This window comes from Phyllobates terribilis, unplaced genomic scaffold (genome assembly GCF_046119375.1).
Source record: "Phyllobates terribilis strain yellow unplaced genomic scaffold, ASM4611937v1 Scaffold_4__5_contigs__length_816908805, whole genome shotgun sequence".
Classification (NCBI taxonomy): Eukaryota; Metazoa; Chordata; class Amphibia; order Anura; family Dendrobatidae; genus Phyllobates; species Phyllobates terribilis.
The window spans coordinates 812638530-812660674 of NW_027362764.1; the positions used below are offsets into that span (position 1 = coordinate 812638530).

A 22145-nucleotide genomic window follows, 5' to 3' on the forward strand; every position below is an offset into this window, starting at 1 on the left:
ACTGTTCATACATACTTTGGGAATGAGTACTGATTATACATATACCAAAACAAGGTACTGATTATACATACACCGGGACCTGGTACTGATCATACAAAGACTGTTCATACATACAGTATATACACCAGAACCAAGACTGTTCATACACATATAGTCAGTGACCGGGTACATATCGTAAATACAATGGGACTGGGTACTGATCATACATACATCTGAACCGGGTACTAATCATACATAGACCAGGACCAGGTACTGATCACACATACACTGGGTCAAGGTACTGATTATACAAGGACTGTTTTTACATATAAACTCTGTGACCAGGTACTAATCATACATACTCTGGGAACAGGTGCTTAGCATACATACACCGGGACAGGGTACTGATCATACATACATTGAGAATGGGGACAGATCATGAATACACCGGGACACAATACTGATCCTGCACACACCAGGACAGGGTACTAATCATGCACACACCGGGACAGGGTACTGATCATGCACACACCGGGACAGGGTACTGATCATGCACACACCGGGACAGGGTACTGATCATGCACACACCGGGACAGGGTACTGATCATGCACACACCGGGACAGGGTAATGATCATGCACACACCGGGACACGGTACTGATCATTCACACACCGGGACAGGGTACTGATCATGCACACACCGGGATAGGGTACTGATCATGCACACACCGGGACAGGGTACTGATCATGCACACACCGGGACAGGGTACTGATCATTCACACACCGGGACAGGGTACTGATCATGCACACACCGGGACAGGGTGCTGATCATGCACACACCGGGACAGGGTACTGATCATGCACACACCGGGACAGGGTACTGATCATGCACACACCGGGACAGGGTACTGATCATGCACACACCGGGACACGGTACTGATCATGCACACACCGGGACAGGGTGCTGATCATGCACACACCGGGACAGGGTGCTGATCATGCACACACCGGGACAGGGTACTGATCATGCACACACCAGGACAGGGTACTAATCACACATACACCAAGACTGGGGATGGGTCATACATACACAGGGATAGTGTACTGAGCATGCATGCACTAGGATACTGATCATACATGCACTGGGATTGTGTATTAAGAATTGTGTCCACCCTGTAGACAATAATATTTGTCTTTAATATCAGGAAGCAGATAACTCTCCCTGTGTCTCCCATCCAGTTACCGATCTACCAGGATCACATGACCCGATACAGCAGGATCACATGACCCGATACAGCAGGATCACATGACCCGATACAGCAGGATCACATGACCCGATGCAGCAGGATCACATGACCCGATGCAGCAGGATCACATGACCCGATCTACCGAAAGCACATGACCTGATCCAGCAGGATCACATGACTCGATCTACCCGGATCACACAACCCGATCTACCGGATCACATGACCCAATCTACCCGGATCACATGACCTGATCTGCCTGCACCTCCATGTGCTACTCACAATAAAGCTGGGTTTCTCCTGGTACATGAGCTGTAAATATTTCTCCATGGCTTCCCTTCTGGTTTCTTTGTTGCTCGTCGTTCTCTTGTGGGATCGCAGCTTTCCCATTTGGATGAGATGAAGATCCTGATCCCTGGCGCTTAATAACGAAAATTCCTGGAAATGTGAAGAATAAAACCATGCATTGCGCCCTATTCTCTACAAAGTCAGGACCGGCCCCATCCTGTACCGTCAGGACCGGCCCCATCCTGTACAGTCAGGACCGGCCCCATCCTGTACAGTCAGGACCAGCCCCATACTGTACAGTCAGGACCAGCCCCATCCTGTACAGTCAGGACCAGCCCCATTCTGTACCGTCAGGACCGTCCCCATCCTGTACCGTCAGGACCGGCCCCATCCTGTACCGTCAGGACCGGCCCCATCCTGTACAGTCAGGACCAGCCCCATACTGTACAGTCAGGACCAGCCCCATCCTGTACAGTCAGGACCGGCCCCATCCTGTACCGTCAGGACCGGCCCCATCCTGTACAGTCAGGACCGGACCCATCCTGTACCGTCAGGACCGGCCCCATCCTGTACCGTCAGGACCGGCCCCATCCTGTACAGTCAGGACAGTCCCCATCCAGTACAGTAAGGACCGGCCCCATCCTGTACCGTCAGGACCGGCCCCATCCTGTACAGTCAGGAACAGTCCCATACTGTACAGTCAGGACCAGCCCCATCCTGTACAGTCAGGACCAGCCCCATCCTGTACCGTCAGGACCGGCCCCATCCTGTACAGTCAGGACCAGCCCCATACTGTACAGTCAGGAACGGCCCCATCCTGTACCGTCAGGACCGGCCCCATCCTGTACCGTCAGGACCAGCCCCATACTATACAGTCAGGACCAGCCCCATCCTGTACCGTCAGGACCGGCCCCATCCTGTACCGTCAGGACCGGCCCCATCCTGTACCGTCAGGACCGGCCCCATCCTGTACAGTCAGGACAGTCCCCATCCAGTACAGTAAGGACCGGCCCCATCCTGTACCGTCAGGACCGGCCCCATCCTGTATCGTCAGGACCGGCCCCATCCTGTACCGTCAGGACCGACCCCATCTTGTACCGTCAGGACCGGCCCCATTCCCATCCTGTATCCTCAGAACCGGCCCCATTCTGTACTGTTAGATCCGGCCCCATTCAGTCACGTTAGGACCAGCCAGGTTCTGTACAGTCAGTACCGCCTCATTCTGTACAGTCAGGACAAGCTCCATTCTGTCACAGCAGGATCGGCCCCATTTTGTACAGTCAGGACCGGCCCCATTCCGTACAGTCAGGACCGGCCCCATTCTGTACAGTCAGGACCAGCTCCATTTTGTACAGTCAGGACCGGCCCCATTCTGTACAGTCAGGACCGGCTCCATTCTGTACAGTCAGGACCGGCCCCATTCTGTCACCTTAGGACCGGCCCCATTCTGTACAGTCAGGACCGACTCCATTCTCTACAATCAGGACCGGCCCAATACTGTCACCTTAGGACCGGCCCCATTCTGTACAGTCAGGACCGTCCCCATTCTGTCAAGTCAGGACCAGCCCCATTCTCTACAGTCAGGACCAGCCCCATTCTGTACAATCAGGACCAGCCCCATTCTGTACAGTCAGGACCGGCCCCATTCTGTAAAGTCAGGACCGGCCCCATTCTGTACAGTCAGGACTGGCTCCATTCTGTACAGTCAGGACCGGCCCCATTCTGTACAGTCAGGACCAGCCCCATTCTGTACAGTCAGGACCGGCCCCATTCTGTACAGTCAGGACCGGCTCCATTCTGTACAGTCAGGACCGGCCCCAATCTGTACAGTCAGGACCGGCTCCATTCTGTACAGTCAGGACTGGCCCCATTCTGTACAGTCAGGACCGGCCCCATTCTGTACAGTCAGGACCGGCCCCATTTTGTACAGTCAGGACCGGCCCCATTCTGTACAGTCAGGACCGGCCCCATTCTGTACAGTCAGGACCGGCCCCATTCTGTACAGTCAGGACTGGCTCCATTCTGTACAGTCAGGACCGGCTCCATTCTGTACAGTCAGGACTGGCTCCATTCTGTACAGTCAGGACCGGCTCCATTCTGTACAGTCAGGACTGGCTCCATTCTGTACAGTCAGGACCGGCCCCATTCTGTACAGTCAGGACTGGCTCCATTCTGTACAGTCAGGACCGGCTCCATTCAGTACAGTCAGGACCGGCCCCATTCTGTACAGTCAGGACCGGCCCCAATCTATACAGTCAGGACCGGCTCCATTCAGTACAGTCAGGACCGGCTCCATTCTGTACAGTCAGGACCGGCCCCATTCTGTACAGTCAGGACCGGCTCCATTCAGTACAGTCAGGACCGGCCCCATTCTGTACAGTCAGGACCGGCTCCATTCAGTACAGTCAGGACCGGCTCCATTCTGTACAGTCAGGACCGGCCCCATTCTGTACAGTCAGGATCGGCTCCATTCAGTATAGTCAGGACCGGCTCCATTCTGTACAGTCAGGACCGGCTCCATTCTGCACAGTCAGGACCGGCTCCATTCTGTACAGTCAGGACCGGCTCCATTCTGTACAGTCAGGACCGGCTCCATTCAGTACAGTCAGGACCGGCTCCATTCTGTACAGTCAGGACCGGCTCCATTCAGTACAGTCAGGACCGGCCCCATTCTGTACAGTCAGGACCGGCCCCAATCTGTACAGTCAGGACCGGCTCCATTCAGTACAGTCAGGACCGGCTCCATTCTGTACAGTCAGGACCGGCCCCATTCTGTACAGTCAGGACCGGCTCCATTCTGTACAGTCAGGACCGGCTCCATTCAGTACAGTCAGGATCGGCCCCATTCTGTACAGTCAGGACCGGCCCCATTCTGTACAGTCAGGACCGGCCCCATTCTGTACAGTCAGGACCGGCCCCATTCTGTACAGTCAGGACCGGCTCCATTCTGTACAGTCAGGACCGGCCCCATTCTGTACAGTCAGGACCGGCCCCATTCTGTACAGTCAGGACCGGCCCCATTCTGTACAGTCAGGACCGGCTCCATTCTGTACAGTCAGGACCGGCTCCATTCAGTACAGTCAGGATCGGCTCCATTCTGTACAGTCAGGACCGGCTCCATTCTGTACAGTCAGGACCGGCTCCATTCTGTACAGTCAGGAAAGGCTCCATTCAGTACAGTCAGGACCGGCCCCATTCTGTACAGTCAGGACCGGCTCCATTCTGTACAGTCAGGTCCGGCCCCATTCAGTATAGTCAGGACCGGCTCCATTCAGTACAGTCAGGACCGGCCCCATTCTGTACAGTCAGGACCGGCCCCATTCTGTACAGTCAGGACCGGCCCCATTCTGTACAGTCAGGTCCGGTCCCATTCTGTACAGTCAGGTCCGGACCCATTCAGTACAGTCAGGACCGGCCCCATTCAGTACAGTCAGGACCGGCTCCATTCTGTACAGTCAGGACCGGCTCCATTCTGTACAGTCAGGACCAGCCCCATTCTGTACAGTCAGGACCGGCTCCATTCTGTACAGTCAGGACCGGCCCTATTCTGTACAGTCAGGACCGGCCCCATTCAGTACAGTCAGGACCGGCCCCATTCAGTACAGTCAGGACCGGCCCCATTCAGTACAGTCAGGACCGGCTCCATTCTGTACAGTCAGGACCGGCCCCATTCTGTACAGTCAGGACCGGCTCCATTCTGTACAGTCAGGACCGGCCCCATTCTGTACAGTCAGGACCGGCCCCATTCTGTACAGTCAGGACCGGCTCCATTCTGTACAGTCAGGACCGGCCCCATTCTGTACAGTCAGGACCGGCCCCATTCTGTACAGTCAGGACCGGCTCCATTCTGTACAGTCAGGACCGGCTCCATTCTGTACAGTCAGGACCGGCCCCAATCTGTACAGTCAGGACCGGCTCCATTCTGTACAGTCAGGACCGGCCCCATTCTGTACAGTCAGGACCGGCCCCATTCTGTACAGTCAGGACCGGCCCCATTCTGTACAGTCAGGACCGGCCCCATTCTGTACAGTCAGGACGGGCCTCATTCTGTACAGTCAGGACCGGCTCCATTCTGTACAGTCAGGACCGGCCCCATTCTGTACAGTCAGGACCGGCCCCATTCTGTACAGTCAGGACCGGCTCCATTCAGTACCGTCAGGACCGGCCCCATTCAGTACAGTCAGGACCGGCCCCATTCTGTACAGTCAGGACCGGCTCCATTCTGTACAGTCAGGACCAGCTCCATTCTGTACAGTCAGGACCGGCCCCATTCAGTACAGTCAGGACTGGCCCCATTCTGTACAGTCAGGACCGGCTGCAATTTCTAGCACTGTGCTCTTTGTACCTCCTGGTTCTGCTCCGTTTTCACCTTGGACTCATTGCCAGAGTCGATGGAGGACCTGAAATAGAAAGTAGTGAGAGTGTGACCTATGGAAGAGCAGTCCGTGCTACAGACAGTCACTAGGTGAAGTCTCCTGTAAGGAGTGTCCATGACAGTAATCATGTGAGCGCCCCCTATATCCTGCCAGACACAAATGCACTTGCGACCCTGTTTATCGCCCCTTATTTTATATATGCTTTCCTGACCCATCCCCTGGTGTTGTTTCTGTTAGAACCTTGCTCTTAGGTTTTTTTTCCTTTGCTGGTCACATGACCTTGCTGGCCTATTTAATCCTGCTCCGCCCTTCTGGCTTTGCTGGACTTCATTGTATATCTACTTTCTAGCTAGCCTGTGCTCTGTGTCTTGCTCTGTTAGTTTGCTTGGTCTACTGACCTCTATGTTCTATATATTTTGTTTGTTCGTCTGTCTGCTACTATTTCTGTTAGGAGGTGTCCCATATTCCTCCCAGTCCTTAGTACTTGTAGGGATTCCTTCCCCACATCTATAGGTCTCCGTACAGACTAGCTTAGGACTTTAGCAGGTCTGATCGCAGGATCAGGTTCCCTGTTACATTGTAGGGATTCAGCTGAGTTCTATCGTAGGGACAGATCTCCTCTCTTTCCTTAGCTCTGGTAGCAGAACCTAACAGTAAGTCCAGCCTGCAAATTCTCTAAGGAAAGATTTTTCTGTTCCATCATGGTGTCGGTTCAGGATTTGGCTCATCGCCTGCAGGGACTCTCTCTGGAGGTGGCCGAGCTCCGTCAGCACGTGAGTAACTGTCCTGGAGCACATTTCTTAGAGCCTAAGGTATGTTTGCCGGATTTATTTTTTGGTGAACACCAAGAATTTTTTTCATTTAAAAATGCTTGCTTATTGTATTTTCGTTTGAGACCTAAGTCCTCTGGGGATGAATCCCAGCGCGTAGGGTTCATAATGTCACTTTTGCGCAAAGAGCCTCAGGAGTGGGCCTTTTCTTTGCAACCTAGTGATATATGCTTCAGATCAGTGGATAGTTTTTTTTTCTGCTTTGGGACTATTATATGATGATCCTGACCGTGTCGCATCAGCTGAGACTGAGTTGAGACGTTTAAAACAGGGATCAGGTAATGTGGAAAAATATTGTACTCATTTCCGTCGTTGGTCTACACAAACAGGGTGGAACGATTCTGCTCTGAAAAGTCTATTTCTTGCTGGGCTCAGTGAAAGGGTTAAAGACCTGCTAATTGCTTATCCTACACCTGAAGATTTTCAACAGGCTATGCAATTAGCTATACGGGTGGATAGAAGACTGCGTGCAAGGGTTAATGAGAGCAAATCCTCTGCTATGTCAGTTTCTGGTTATGAGAATGTGTGTACTAACAGTGGTGAACCGATGGAGATTGGATCGGTGGCACCTCGCTCTCAAGAAAAAGACCGTCGATTTTCTGAAGGCTTGTGTTTCTATTGCGGAAAATCTGGTCATTTGATTAAAGGCTGTGAGCTTCGTATGAAGAAAGAAAAAAAAATGGTCAGTCATGCCCGTATTGCCTGTTTAAATTCCAAGGGTATATTTTTAGCTGCTTCCACGATTGCTCAGGAAAAATTAATGGAATTTCGGGTGTTTGTTGATTGTGGGTCTACTCTGAATGTAATTGATGGGGGATTCGTGGAAAGACTCAATTTAAAACCTGAACCTTTATCATCCCCCATTGCTGTGGTTTCTGTGGATGGTTCCCCTTTGAAGAATATTACTCTCAAGGTCTGTGAATTTCCTCTCACTATTAATGGTGTTCACCATGAGAAATTGGATTTGGTAGTTTTGAATAACTTGCCTTCTCCAGTAATATTGGGATTGCCCTGGTTAAAATTTCACAATCCTGTACTGGATTGGTCTACCAGTGAAATTAAATCCTGGAGCCATAAATGTTATGACAAGTGTTGTAATGGGCGTATTGCAGCTTTGGATAGGGGAGAATTGCCTGTTCCTATTCAGGATTTTTGGAGAGTTTTTTCTGAGAAGGAATCGCAGGTTTTGCCTCCCCATAGAGACTATGATTGTTCTATTGAATTTGTCCCTGGAGCGACTCTTCCTAAGAGTCGTTTATTTAACCTTACTATTCCTGAGAGGAAGGCTTTGGAGGAATACATACAGACAAGTTTGGCCGCCGGTCACATTAGGCCTTCTAAGTCTCCTGTGGCGGTTGGATTTTTTTTTGTAAAAAAAAAGGACGGCGGTTTACGTCCTTGTCTGGATTTTCGTGAGATTAACAAAATTACTGTACGCAATCCTTACCCACTGCCATTGATTCCTGATCTGTTTAACCAGTTAATGGGGGCCAAGTGGTTCTCTAAAATTGACCTTAAGGGGGCATACAATCTGTTGCGCATGAAGGAGGGTGATGAATGGAAGACTACTTTTAACACTCCTGTGGGTCATTTTGAGAATCTGGTTATGCCTTTTGGTCTTACTAATGCTCCTGCATTTTTTCAGAATCTTATTAATGACATCCTTAGACCTTTGATCGGCAAAAATGTGGTTGTGTATTTGGATGACATTTTGATTTATTCGCCGGATCTGGAGTCTCATTGGCGGAGCGTGCGTGAGGTATTACAGTTATTAATGGACAATTCGCTTTTTGCTAAGCTGGAGAAATGTGAGTTCGCTGTACAGAGAATTAGTTTTTTGGGCTACATTATCTCCAGCGAAGGTTTTGAGATGGACCCGGTTAAAGTTCAAGCTGTACAGGAATGGCCTAGGCCTATTGGTTTGAAATCGATTCAGAGGTTTTTGGGTTTCGCCAATTACTACAGAAAATTCATAAAAAATTTTTCTAGTATTGTCAAACCTCTGACCGATCTCACCAGGAAAGGTGCTGATGCGGTTCAGTGGTCTTCTGAGGCCATTGAAGCTTTTGTGTATCTCAAGGAGAGGTTCACCTCTGCTCCCATCCTTATGCAGCCTGATGTGACTAAGCCGTTTTTGGTTGAGGTTGATGCTTCCTCTGTGGGGGTTGGCGCAGTATTGTCTCAGGATAACGGGGATGGATTACATCCCTGTGCCTTTTTTTCAAAAAATTTTTCGGAGACTGAACTGAATTACGATATTGGTAATCGGGAATTATTGGCTATTAAACTCGCATTTGAACACTGGCGCCACTTCTTGGAAGGTGCGGAATTTCCCGTTCAGGTTCTTACGGATCATAAAAATCTGATATATCTTGATGCTGCCAAGCGCCTGAATGCCCGTCAGACTAGGTGGGCACTGCTTTTCTCGCGGTTTAATTTCTCCGTTACTTACATCCCTGGTACTAAGAATGTTAAGGCGGATGCCTTGTCTCGCAGTTTTTCTCCCATAGTCGGTGCTGAGAAAGAGGAGAACATTTTACAAGAAGGTGTTGTGATAGCTGCTTTAGACTCCGTTTTGGAAAATGAGATTCTTAAAGCACAGGAGAATGCCCCATCTAACACTCCTCATGGGAGGTTGTTTGTGCCTGGGACCTTTAGGAGAGATTTGTTTGTTGAGTGTCACGAATCTCGGTTGGCAGGTCATCCCGGAATCTCTGAGACCAAGAGACTGGTGGGTCGCAGTTTTTGGTGGCCTGGATGGCAGAAGGAAGTCATTAAGTGGGTGCGTCAATGTACTATATGTGCTAGATCTAAGTCCTCACATACTCCTGCTGCGGGGTTGCTTTGTCCTTTGGAGGTTCCCAGTGCTCCTTGGACACATTTGGCTATGGACTTTATAACTGACCTTCCCCCCTCTGAGGGTTTTACTGTCATCTGGGTGGTCGTGGACCGTTTTAGCAAGATGTGTCACTTGGTTCCCTTTGTCAAACTGCCCTGCGCTAAAACTCTCGCTAAGGCCTTTGTCAAGGAAATTGTCAGACTTCATGGCGTTCCTACTGACATTGTTTCTGATAGGGGTCCTCAGTTCGTGGCTCGTTTTTGGCCTGCCTTTTGTGACAGGTTGGGAGTTCATTTATCGTTCTCGTCCGGATATCATCCTGAATCTAATGGCCAGACAGAAAGGAAAAACCAGGATGTTGAGCAGTTCTTGCGTTCTTTTGTGGCAGACAATCAAGAGGGGTGGTCTGAGTTTCTGCCACTTGCTGAATTTGCTCTGAACAATCATACATCTTCTTCTGCTGGTTGTTCGCCTTTTTTTTGTTGTTCTGGGAGACATCCGTCGTTTGGGTCGTTCTCCAAGTTGGGATCTGCCGTGCCTGAGGAGGAGAATTTTTCTGGTGATTTGGAGAGAGTTTGGACGGATGTGCGTGGTAATCTTCAGGAGGCCAACAGAAAATCTAAGGACTACTTTGATAGGAAACGACAGGAGGTTTTGTTCGCTGTTGGTGACATGGTTTGGTTGTCCTCTAGGAATCTGCGGTTGAGGATTCCTTCTAAGAAATTGGGTCCCAAGTTTGTAGGGCCCTTTAAGGTGCTTCAGGTTGTCAACCAATCTGCTGTTAGGTTGGAGGTTCCTACCTCCTGGAGAATTAATCCGGTATTTCATGTCTCTCTGTTAAAAAAAGCTGTTGTATCGGATTGTGACGCCTCTGCCTCTGTTCCTCCGGTGGTGGAGGACGGGGAATATGAAATTTCTCGCATCCTTAACTCTAGACTGTATAGAGGTAGTTTGCAGTATCTTGTGGCCTGGAAAGGTTTCGGACCCGAGGATAACTCTTGGTTGAGGTCGGATGATGTTTCCGCGTCCAGACTTATCAGAGCGTTTCACAGGAGATTTCCTGATAAGCCTGGTCCTCTTAGAAGGGGGGGTACTGTTAGAACCTTGCTCTTAGTTTTTTTTTCCTTTGCTGGTCACATGACCTTGTTGGCCTATTTAATCCTGCTCCGCCCTTCTGGCTTTGCTGGACTTCATTGTATATCTACTTTCTAGCTAGCCTGTGCTCTGTGTCTTGCTCTGCTAGTTTGCTTGGTCTACTGACCTCTATGTTCTATATATTTTGTTTGTTCGTCTGTTTGCTACTATTTCTGTTAGGAGGTGTCCCATATTCCTCCCAGTCCTTAGTACTTGTAGGGATTCCTTCCCCACATCTATAGGTCTCCGTACAGACTAGCTTAGGACTTTAGCAGGTCTGATCGCAGGATCAGGTCCCCTGTTACATCGTAGGGATTTAGCTGAGTTCTATCGTAGGGACAGATCTCCTCTCTTTCCTTAGCTCTGGTAGCAGAACATAACAGTTTCAGCTTTTTTACGAGCTTCATTCAGAATCTTAGGAGGATATCCCCTCTGGTAAATTAGTACTGGAAAGGGCTCCCCAAAATTGATTAAGCATATTCAGGAATTTCATGGATCAGACCCAAAAACATTACGGTCTGTGGGTCTGGTAAGGGTTAAATATCCACCACAGGGGGGAGACCATAATAAGATGTTACTACGAAGGGAAGCAAAATGGATCATGAAGACTTCAGCACGGGGTCCATTAGGTTTAAACCACAGGTTTGTTCTATCGATGTCTTTAGAGATATAGGTTCTTTACAAGATTATAAATGCTTTGTTATAATGTTGTTTTTAACTAATAGCATTAATGTTGCTAGTTAGAGCGGGGTGTGGAAATGTCAGCATGCCCATAAAGGGGAGGCACTCCCACCCACCGCACACCGGGACCTGGAGAAGTGCCGGACGGGCGCGAAGCGGTCGTACTCCACAAACTCTCCAGCATCCCCTGCATACCGCATAGATGTCCCGAAGAGTCAAGAAATAAAGGACTCTCTATATTTAGAGGATAGGAGAGTGCGGCTCTTACTTCTTCTTTGCACTTTTGAGCACTAGCACCGCGATCATTGCGACTGCCGCACAAGCTCAATATCAAAGGGAAAAGCTTAAACTGGTGATGTCGTCGTTGGCTGGTGCCACAGGTCTCACTTTGCATTGGAATAAAGAGCTTGTGGGTCACAACAAGACCCCCCGGCCAAACACAAGAACGGTATACCTGGTGGTCACGTTGGCCCGCGGGTCATGAAGGGTAAATGCTGACACATAAGTTGTCACGTCACACAGGAGGTGACGGTGGCCCCAGAGACAACGCAACGTTTGCTCTCACATTCCTTACATTTACCAATTTCATTGGTCGACAATAACAAATGTTTTTTCTTTCACAAAAACAATATTAATTGCTTCGAAATATATTTTTCACGCTAGATTCGAATATGCTTTCAGAATTTTTCCATCAGGCAGAGTTTTCTTGCAACGCACATTTCAAGTTTTATGGAAATATTAAAAGATAATACTTTTGAAGTCAACAATATATAAAATACAGTTTACCTAGAAAATGTTTTATGATGATTTACAGGAATATTTTGCTTCCGGGATGTCTCTGTTCATGGTCCGGCGATGGTCAGCCAACTTACTGGGGCTCCACTTGCCTTGGTAGCTGTGTTCCATGGTAGAGATCTGCTGAGGAAAACGCTCCTCACACGGGTCACCAACAGCACCAACATCTTCTGGGAAGAAGTCCAGGTGGGAGTCCAAGAAATGAAGCTTTAAGGAGGACATGTTGCATCCCATAGCTTGGTATTATTTCACAAGATCACTCAGTATATCACCATAGTTCTCTGCTTTAGGATTTCCGAGAAAAGGAGACATTTTTGAAGGACGGCCAAGCTGATTATTGCAATGGATTTAACGGCTCCTGAAATAGGTCATAGTCCATCACCGGTCTTATTTGTGGCCCTATAAAAATGTCTTCTTTCAGTTTCCATCACTAACTTTGGGAAATTTAGATTCCAAATGTATAAATGTGTAAACTGCACCCCTGAAGCCATACACTACCTGTAACGGGTGTGCAGTCGGCCTGTATAAATGATTGCTGGTGGGAGCAAGTAGTTTCTCTGGTTTTTGTGGAGTTGGCAGTGACAGTATCGGGGGTATATACATATTCCATATGTTGGAATCGGAGGTGTATATACTATACGCTCACTGCGATTTCCCCAATAACTAGTCTAATAGTAGAAGCAGCCGCGGCCTCGTCCATCACTTGCCAGACGATTGTGTAATTGTCCTGATGATTGGAGGCAGCGGAGTTACATCCCCTGACAAAGTAGATCTCGACTGTGATACATGCAGATTCTCATATCTTCGCGGAGTAGATCTTGGCTACGATACCTGCAGATTCTCACGTCTTTGTGGAGTAGATCTCGGCTACAGTACCTGCAGATTCTCACGTTTTTAAGGAGTAGATCTCGGCTGCGATAACAGTAGTTTCGCACGTCTTCACAGAGTAGATCTCCGACACAATACCTACAGATTCTCACGTTTTCGCAGAGTAGATCTTGGCTGTGAGACCTACAGATTTCCACGTCTTCGCGGAGTAGATCTCAGTTATGATACTTGCAGATTCGCACGTCTTCGCGGAGTAGATCTCGGCTATGATACCTGCAGATTCGCATGTCTTCACAGAGTAGATCTCGACTGCAATACCTGCAGATTCGCATGTCTTGGCGGAGTAGATCTCGGCTACGATACCTGCAGATTCTCACATCTTCGCAGAGCAGATCCTGGCTACTATACCTGCAGATTCGCACGTCTTCGCAGAGCAGATCCTGGCTACGATACCTGCAGATTCTCACATCTTCACAGAGCAGATCCTGGCTACTATACCTGCAGATTCGCACGTCTTCGCAGAGCAGATCTTGGCTATGATACCTGCAGATTCACAGTCTTCACGGAGTAGATCTTGGCTACGATAACTGCAGATTTTCACATCTTTGTGGAGTAGATCTCTGCTACGATACCTGCAGATTCTCACGTCTTTGTGGAGTAGATCTCGGCTACGATACCTGCAGATTCACAGTTTTCACGGAGTAGATCTTGGCTACGATAACTGCAGATTTTCACATCTTTGTGGAGTAGATCTCGGCTACGATAACTGCAGATTCTCACGTCTTCGCAGAGCAGATCCTGGCTACTATACCTGCAGATTCGCACGTCTTCGCAGAGCAGATCTTGGCTACGATACCTGCAGATTCTCACGTCTTTGTGGAGTAGATCTCGGCTACGATACCTGCAGATTCACAGTCTTCACGGAGTAGATCTTGGCTACGATAACTGCAGATTTTCACATCTTTGTGGAGTAGATCTCGGCTACGATAACTGCAGATTCACACGTCTTCACAGAGCAGATCCTGGCTACTATACCTGCAGATTCGCACGTCTTCGCAGAGCAGATCTTGGCTACGATACCTGCAGATTCACAGTCTTCACGGAGTAGATCTTGGCTACGATACCTGCAGATTCGCATGTCTTTGTGGAGTAGATCTCGGCTACGATACCTGCAGATTCTCACGTCTTTGTGGAGTAGATCTTGGCTACGATACCTGCAGATTCTCACGTCTTTGTGGAGTAGATCTCGGCTACGATACCTGCAGATTCTCACGTCTTTGTGGAGTAGATCTCGGCTACGATACCTGCAGATTCGCATGTCTTTGTGGAGTAGATCTTGGCTACGATACCTGCAGATTCTCACGTCTTTGTGGAGTAGATCTCGGCTACGATACCTGCAGATTCGCATGTCTTTGTGGAGTAGATCTCGGCTACGATACCTGCAGATTCTCACGTCTTTGTGGAGTAGATCTTGGCTACGATACCTGCAGATTCTCACGTCTTTGTGGAGTAGATCTCGGCTACGATACCTGCAGATTCGCACGTCTTCGCAGAGCAGATCTTGGCTACGATACCTGCAGATTCTCACGTCTTTGTGGAGTAGATCTCGGCTACGATACCTGCAGATTCTCACGTCTTTGTGGAGTAGATCTTGGCTACGATACCTGCAGATTCTCACGTCTTTGTGGAGTAGATCTTGGCTACGATACCTGCAGATTCTCACGTCTTTGTGGAGTAGATCTCAGCTACGATACCTGCAGATTCTCACGTCTTTGTGGAGTAGATCTCGGCTACGATACCTGCAGATTCGCATGTCTTTGTGGAGTAGATCTTGGCTACGATACCTGCAGATTCTCACGTCTTTGTGGAGTAGATCTCGGCTACGATACCTGCAGATTCGCATGTCTTTGTGGAGTAGATCTCGGCTACGATACCTGCAGATTCTCACGTCTTTGTGGAGTAGATCTTGGCTACGATACCTGCAGATTCTCACGTCTTTGTGGAGTAGATCTCGGCTACGATACCTGCAGATTCGCACGTCTTCGCAGAGCAGATCTTGGCTACGATACCTGCAGATTCTCACGTCTTTGTGGAGTAGATCTCGGCTACGATACCTGCAGATTCTCACGTCTTTGTGGAGTAGATCTCGGCTACGATACCTGCAGATTCGCACGTCTTCGCAGAGCAGATCTTGGCTATGATACCTGCAGATTCGCACGTCTTCGCAGAGCAGATCTTGGCTATGATACCTAGAGATTCACAGTCTTCACAGAGCAGATTTTGGCTACGATACCTGCAGATTCACAGTCTTCACGGAGTAGATCTTGGCTACGATACCTGCAGATTCGCATGTCTTTGTGGAGTAGATCTTGGCTACGATACCTGCAGATTCTCACGTCTTTGTGGAGTAGATCTCGGCTACGATACCTACAGATTCGCACGTCTTCGCAGAGCAGATCTTGGCTATGATACCTGCAGATTCGCACGTCTTCGCAGAGCAGATCTTGGCTATGATACCTGCAGATTTGCACGTCTTCGCAGAGCAGATCTTGGCTACGATACCTGCAGATTCGCATGTCTTTGTGGAGTAGATCTCGGCTATGATACCTGCAGATTCTCACGTCTTTGTGGAGTAGATCTCGGCTACGATACCTACAGATTCGCACGTCTTCGCAGAGCAGATCTTGGCTATGATACCTACAGATTCGCACGTCTTCGCAGAGCAGATCTTGGCTATGATACCTGCAGATTTGCACGTCTTCGCAGAGCAGATCTTGGCTACGATACCTGCAGATTCTCAGTCTTTGTGGAGTAGACTCCATCCTTTGAGCCTGGAACTTATAAGCTCTGATTGTTATTTAGACAAGTCAAAATCAGGGATAAAGTCGGTCAGATCTTCTGAGATAAGAAGTGAGGTTTTGATTAACAACTTGCTTGGAAAGTAGGATCATTCTCACATGGCTGTATGCTCCCTCTTCAGTGTCAGTAAGGTCAGAGCTGTCACTTATATCACAAAATCTGGACACTTGGGCACAGGAAGCTCCTCGCTATGTAAGTCAGGTCTCATTGCAGATGGCAAATTGGGGTAATTAACTGTATATATTGTTCTAGATGTGATCCCTTTAATGTTCGTTCAGCAGAAATAGCAATCTGTTATATGGGCCTTTGCTTCCTTCCAAACCATCAGAATGACAAATGGCATATGAAGGGAGCCATTTTCCAACCAGTAGGAAGCCTAACACAAGATGAAAAGCACATATGTGTTGTGCCAGGACCATTCCAGGTCACCAACTTTACACCCGAAATAACGCTCAGAAACCATTTTTACATTTGTCTCTGACTCTTGAACGTCAGTCCACCGCACACAACAGAAATTCTCCGAATGATTTAAACACTTTCTTGACATTATAGAAAAATGTATAACAACTAATAGAAGTGATGAAATCTGAGAAAGCAGAAAGATGCAATATGGAAGCATGGTGTGAACAGGAGTGAGCCTGCACAATCCTTTAACATGACAGAAGACCTCGTTCCTCTGGTCACATACTTATTACAACACTAAATACCTTAACGTTAATTCATCCGATGGCAAACCATATAAAACTACAAAAAACACTAAATATAACAAATATGTGTAAAAACTCTGCCTGATGACTAAAGTCTACAGCGCATTAGAAACCAGGAGGTGAAATCCTACTAGAAGAATCGCCATTAAATGTTCTTGTGAAAAAAATCACGACGACCATTGAAAGAAATCTAACATGAAGCAAAACTGGCACAAGAAAACATGGAAATGACAGAAAGATGGGAAGCATTGAGGATACCTGTGCACAGGGTCAGCTCTCTTCATGTCCTCCACAGGATTGGGGGGATCGGGAGCCGCAGGGGGAGACACCATGCACATTATCTAGGAGACATGGAGAGAAGTCCATACATCTGGAACAATCATGAGGCACAAGCAGCAGATGGGCGACGCATAGACTGGTCAGAAATCAGGTCACAACCTGGGCGATGCGAAGTGAGCAGCCATCACTAGAGGATATCATGGAGGTCTCTGTGACAACAGCCGTCATGGAGGACAGCGGATTTCTCTGCGCTCTGTACATGGATCAGTAAATGGACACGTCTAGAACACATCTTACCTTCAGCTTGTATGGCTGTGGCAGTACCGTCATCAGACTCATCCGATAAATGTGTCCATGAATTCCCATAAAGAGTTCTCCCCGACTGCTACAAAGTGAGAGGCTATCAGGAGAACCATGGAGGTGGAGGAGCCTGCAACCAGAAAGCACATGGGTAACCACAAGGCTCCAGCGATCTGTGATACTATGTCAAAAGTGCAAATCATGTTATTGAGTAAAACACATGGATTGTAAGAATCATCCAACCCCGGGGTATCACTCATACGAAGCTCCACACTGCGTCTCCACACTACGTCTGCCTGGACAGAGCTCATGAAGTGAACTTTTGGGGATACTGCGACAGAGGGGCCAGAAGAACGCAGCGTCTGGTCACACGAAATCCTGCACTCATTAGAACTACTGCACCATCCTGTTAAACAGTGCACGTTTTTCCTTGCTCTGTTATTGCAAGGGTTAATCAGTTCAGTTGATCTCCTCCAGTATTTATCTCCTTAAGTTGATCTCTTCAAGCTCTCCATCCTGAATTGTATCAGCAGTTCGGTGTTGGCCACTGCAGTCTGGTCAGGGTCGGACTGGGGTGCCTAGGGCCCACCAGGGAAATTGACTCTAGGGGCCCACATCACAGATACCGTAAACATTTTTATTACTTGTTCATTTTTTGGCCTCTCACTAAACGTGTGCCTTATAGCAAACTATACAGTGTGCAGAAGAACTGCATTGTGCACTGCACTGGATCAAAGTCTTTCTTGTTAAGGCACCACTCCAGCAATTTGGGTTTTTTTCAGTGACGCTTTAAATGTAAGCCCTATGGCCCGGGTCATATACTCACCCTCTGGTGTCTGCATAGCTTCTTCAGTGACGCTCTGGTCCACCGGCACCATCCTGTGAGCACAGCCTCTGATTGGCTGGAAGTCAGAAGTTACATCACAAACTCTCAATGCAAGTCAAAGAGAGCCATAATGTGGCCAGAACAGGGCCGATAACGGGGCCAGAACGGGGCCAGAACAGGGCCGATAATGGGGCCAGAACAGGGGCGATAATGGGGCCAGAACAGGGGCGATAATGGGGCCAGAACAGGGCCGATAATGGGGCCAGAACAGGGCCGATAATGGGGCTAGAACGGGGCCGATAATGGGGCCAGAACAGGGCCGATAATGGGGCCAGAACAGGGCCGATAATGGGGCCAGAACAGGGCCGATAACGGGGCCAGAACAGGGCCGATAATGGGGCCAGAACGGGGCTAGAACAGGGCCGATAATGAGGCCAGAACAGGGCCGATAATGGGGCCAGAAAGGGGCCGATAATGGGGCTAGAAAGGGGCCGATAATGGGGCCAGAACAGGGCCGATAATGGGGCCAGAACGGGGCCGATAATGGGGCCAGAACGGGGCAGATAATTAGGCCAGAACAGGGCCGATAATGGGGCCAGCACATGGCCGATAATGGGGCCAGAACAGGGCCGATAATGGGGCCAGAACGGGGCTGATAATGGGGCCAGAACAGAGCCAATAATGGGGCCAGAACAGGGCCGATAATGGGGCCAGAAAAGGGCCGATAATGGGGCCAGAACAGGGCCAATAATGGGGCCAGAACGGGGCCGATAATGGGGCCAAAACATGGCCAGAACAGGGGCGATAATGGGGCCAGAACAGGGCCGATAATGGGGCCAGAACAGGGCCGATAATGGGGCCAGAACAGGGGTGATAATGGGCCAAAACAGGGGGGATAATGGGGCCAGAACAGGGGGGGATAATGGGCCCAGAACAGGGGGGATAATGGGGCCAGAACAGGGGGGATAATGGGGCCAGAACAGGGCCGATAATGAGGCCAGAACAGGGCCGATAATGGGGCCAGAACAGGGTCGATAATGGGGCCAGAACAGGGGGGATAATGGGGCCAGAACAGGGCCGATAATGGGGCCAGAACAGGGACAATAATGGGCCAAGACCAGGGCCGATAATGGGGCCAGAACAGGGCCGATAATGGGGCCAGAACAGGGCCGATAATGGGGCCAGAATGAGGCTCTTGTAGACTTGTATTGAAAAGTGACCTCCGCAGTACTCCATGAAACACTGGAGCTGTCCACAGGTCACTTTTCAGCTGAGTCCAATGGGAGCGACGCTGGAAACAGATGACGGTGGCGGAAGGCGAGTATCAGACAGGGGGATTACATTTAAAGCACCACCCCAGAGGTGCAATAAAAGAACGCTGGAGTGTTGCTTTAAGCAACTTATTTATTGTAGTTAATAAAGGAATCTGTGATTTACAATCAGTTGCAGTCTTTCTCACACATGGACATTCCTTCTCCTCGGTAAATCACCCCGTCCCTCAGCAGCTTAAATAATATTTAAAGTGAAGCAAAATGTTATCCAGCATCTTCACATGGAAAAGTTCACTAGAAGTAATTCACCTGTGCCATCATCTATTCACCATCTATTCACCATCTATGCCACCAATTATCCACCATCTATGACATCATCTATCCACCATCTATTCACCATCTATGCCACCAATTATCCACCATCTATGCCACCAATTATCCACCATCTATGCCATCTATCCACCATCTATGCCACCAATTATCCACCATCTATGACATCATCTATCCACCATCTATTCACCATCTATGCCACCAATTATCCACCATCTATGCCACCAATTATCCACCATCTATGCCATCTATCCACCATCTATGCCACCAATTATCCACCATCTATGCCATCATCTATCCACCATCTATTCACCATCTATGCCACCACTTATCCACCATCTATGCCATCATCTATTCACCATCTATCCACCATCTATGCCACCAATTATCCACCATCTATGCCATCATCTATCCACCATCTATTCACCATCTATGCCACCACTTATCCACCATCTATGCCATCATCTATTCACCATCTATGCCATCTATCCACCATCTATGCCACCAATTATCCACCATCTATGTCATCATATATCCACCATCTATGCCATCATCTATCCACCATCTATGCCACCATCTATGGCATCATCTAGCCACCATCTATCCACCATCTATGGCATCATCTATCCACCGTCTATGCCACCAACTATGGCATCATCTATCCACCATCTATCCACCCATGTATGGGCTTTCACAACTGACTTGGGAAATACCCTATAAGTATCAATACGTAGTGGTGTAAAGCACAATCACTCCAATAAAGTTTTCCATTTGAAGACTCTGGTCAGCCTTTTCTTCACTTTAGTCTGACATTTACTGTATTTTGTGGACTATAAGATGCACCGGACCATAAGACGTATCCCAAATTTTGGGGAGGAAAATAGGAAAAAATTGTTTTAATAAAATGGTGATGCGTCTTATAGTCCAATTTTATGGTAGTTTACCGGGGGTGGGGTGGGAAACAGCTGTCGTGGAACAGGGTCACAGGAGGCAGGGTCACTGCTGCAGGACGCTGATGGTGGCGACAGCAGGAGTGGAGCGATGCTGCGGGCCCCACGCTGGGAGAGGAGAGTGTACCGCCACAGCGAGGCTGCGGGCCCCACGCTGGGAGAGGAGGGTGCACCGCCACTGCGAGGCTGCGGGCCCCAGGCTGGGAGAGGAGGGTGTACTGCCACTGCGAGGCTGCGGGCCCCATGCTGGGAGAGGAGGGTGTACCGCCAATGCGAGGCTGCGGGCCCCACGCTGGGAGAGGAGGGTGTACCTCCACTGCGAGGCTGCGGGCCCCAGGCTGGGAGAGGAGGGTGTACTGCCACTGTGAGGCTGCGGGCCCCACGCTGGGAGAGGAGGGTGTACCTCCACTGCGAGGCTGCGGGCCCCAGGCTGGGAGAGGAGGGTGTACTGCCACTGTGAGGCTGCGGGCCCCACGCTGGGAGAGGAGGGTGTACCGCCAATGCGAGGCTGCGGGCCCCATGCTGGGAGAGGAGGGTGTACCTCCACTGTGAGGCTGCGGGCCCCACGCTGGGAGAGGAGGGTGTACCGCCAATGCGAGGCTGCGGGCCCCACGCTGGGAGAGGAGGGTGTACCTCCACTGCGAGGCTGCGGGCCCCAGGCTGGGAGAGGAGGGTGTACTGCCACTGTGAGGCTGCGGGCCCCACGCTGGGAGAGGAGGGTGTACCGCCAATGCGAGGCTGCGAGCCCCACGCTGGGAGAGGAGGGTGTACCGCCAATGCGAGGCTGCGGGCCCCAGGCTGGGAGAGGAGGGTGTACTGCCACTGTGAGGCTGCGGGCCCCACGCTGGGAGAGGAGGGTGTACCGCCAATGCGAGGCTGCGGGCCCCAGGCTGGGAGAGGAGGGTGTACCGCCAATGCGAGGCTGCGGGCCCCATGCTGGGAGAGGAGGGTGTACCTCCACTGTGAGGCTGCGGGCCCCACGCTGGGAGAGGAGGGTGTACCGCCAATGCGAGGCTGCGGGCCCCACGCTGGGAGAGGAGGGTGTACCGCCACTGCGAGGCTGCGGGCCCCACGCTGGGAGAGGAGGGTGTACCTCCACTGTGAGGCTGCGGGCCCCAGGCTGGGAGAGGAGGGTGTACCGCCACTGCGAGGCTGCGGGCCCCAGGCTGTGAGGAGAGGGTATCCCACCACTGCGAGGCTGCGGGCCCCATGCTGTGAGGAGAGGGTATCCCACCACTGCGAGGCTGCGGGCCCCACGCTGTGAGGAGAGGGTTTCCCACCACTGCGAGGCTGCGGGCCCCACGCTGTGAGGAGAGGCTATCCCGCCACTGCGAGGATGGGGGCCCCACGCTGTGAGGAGAGGGTATCCCACCACTGCGAGGCTGCGGGCCCCACGCTGTGAGGAGAGGCTATCCCATCACTGCGAGGATGCGGGACCCACGCTGTGAGGAGAGGCTATCCCGCCACTGCGAGGATGCGGGCCCCACGCTGTGAGGAGAGGGTATCCCACCACTGCGAGGATGCGGGCCCCACGCTGTGAGGAGAGGGTATCCCATCACTGCGAGGATGCGGGCCCCACGCTGTGAGGAGAGGCTATCCCGCCACTGCGAGGCTGCGGGCCCCATGCTG

At 50.2% G+C, this 22145-nt stretch overlaps 1 protein-coding gene across 3 annotated transcripts in view; it reads right to left on the bottom strand.

The window, feature by feature from the left end:
• The window catches only part of WDR97 (WD repeat domain 97), a 578372-nt gene that overhangs the window by 317740 nt on the left and 238487 nt on the right, over nucleotides 1-22145 (bottom strand). For all 3 annotated transcript variants that reach the window (XM_073680111.1, XM_073680113.1, XM_073680112.1), the window contains 4 exons: nucleotides 17137-17269; nucleotides 16819-16901; nucleotides 5857-5911; nucleotides 1506-1661 (listed from right to left, as the gene is read on the bottom strand). In XM_073680111.1, coding sequence (XP_073536212.1) covers nucleotides 1506-1661; nucleotides 5857-5911; nucleotides 16819-16901; nucleotides 17137-17269 — 427 coding nt within the window. The remainder of the gene's footprint in view (nucleotides 1-1505; nucleotides 1662-5856; nucleotides 5912-16818; nucleotides 16902-17136; nucleotides 17270-22145) is intronic.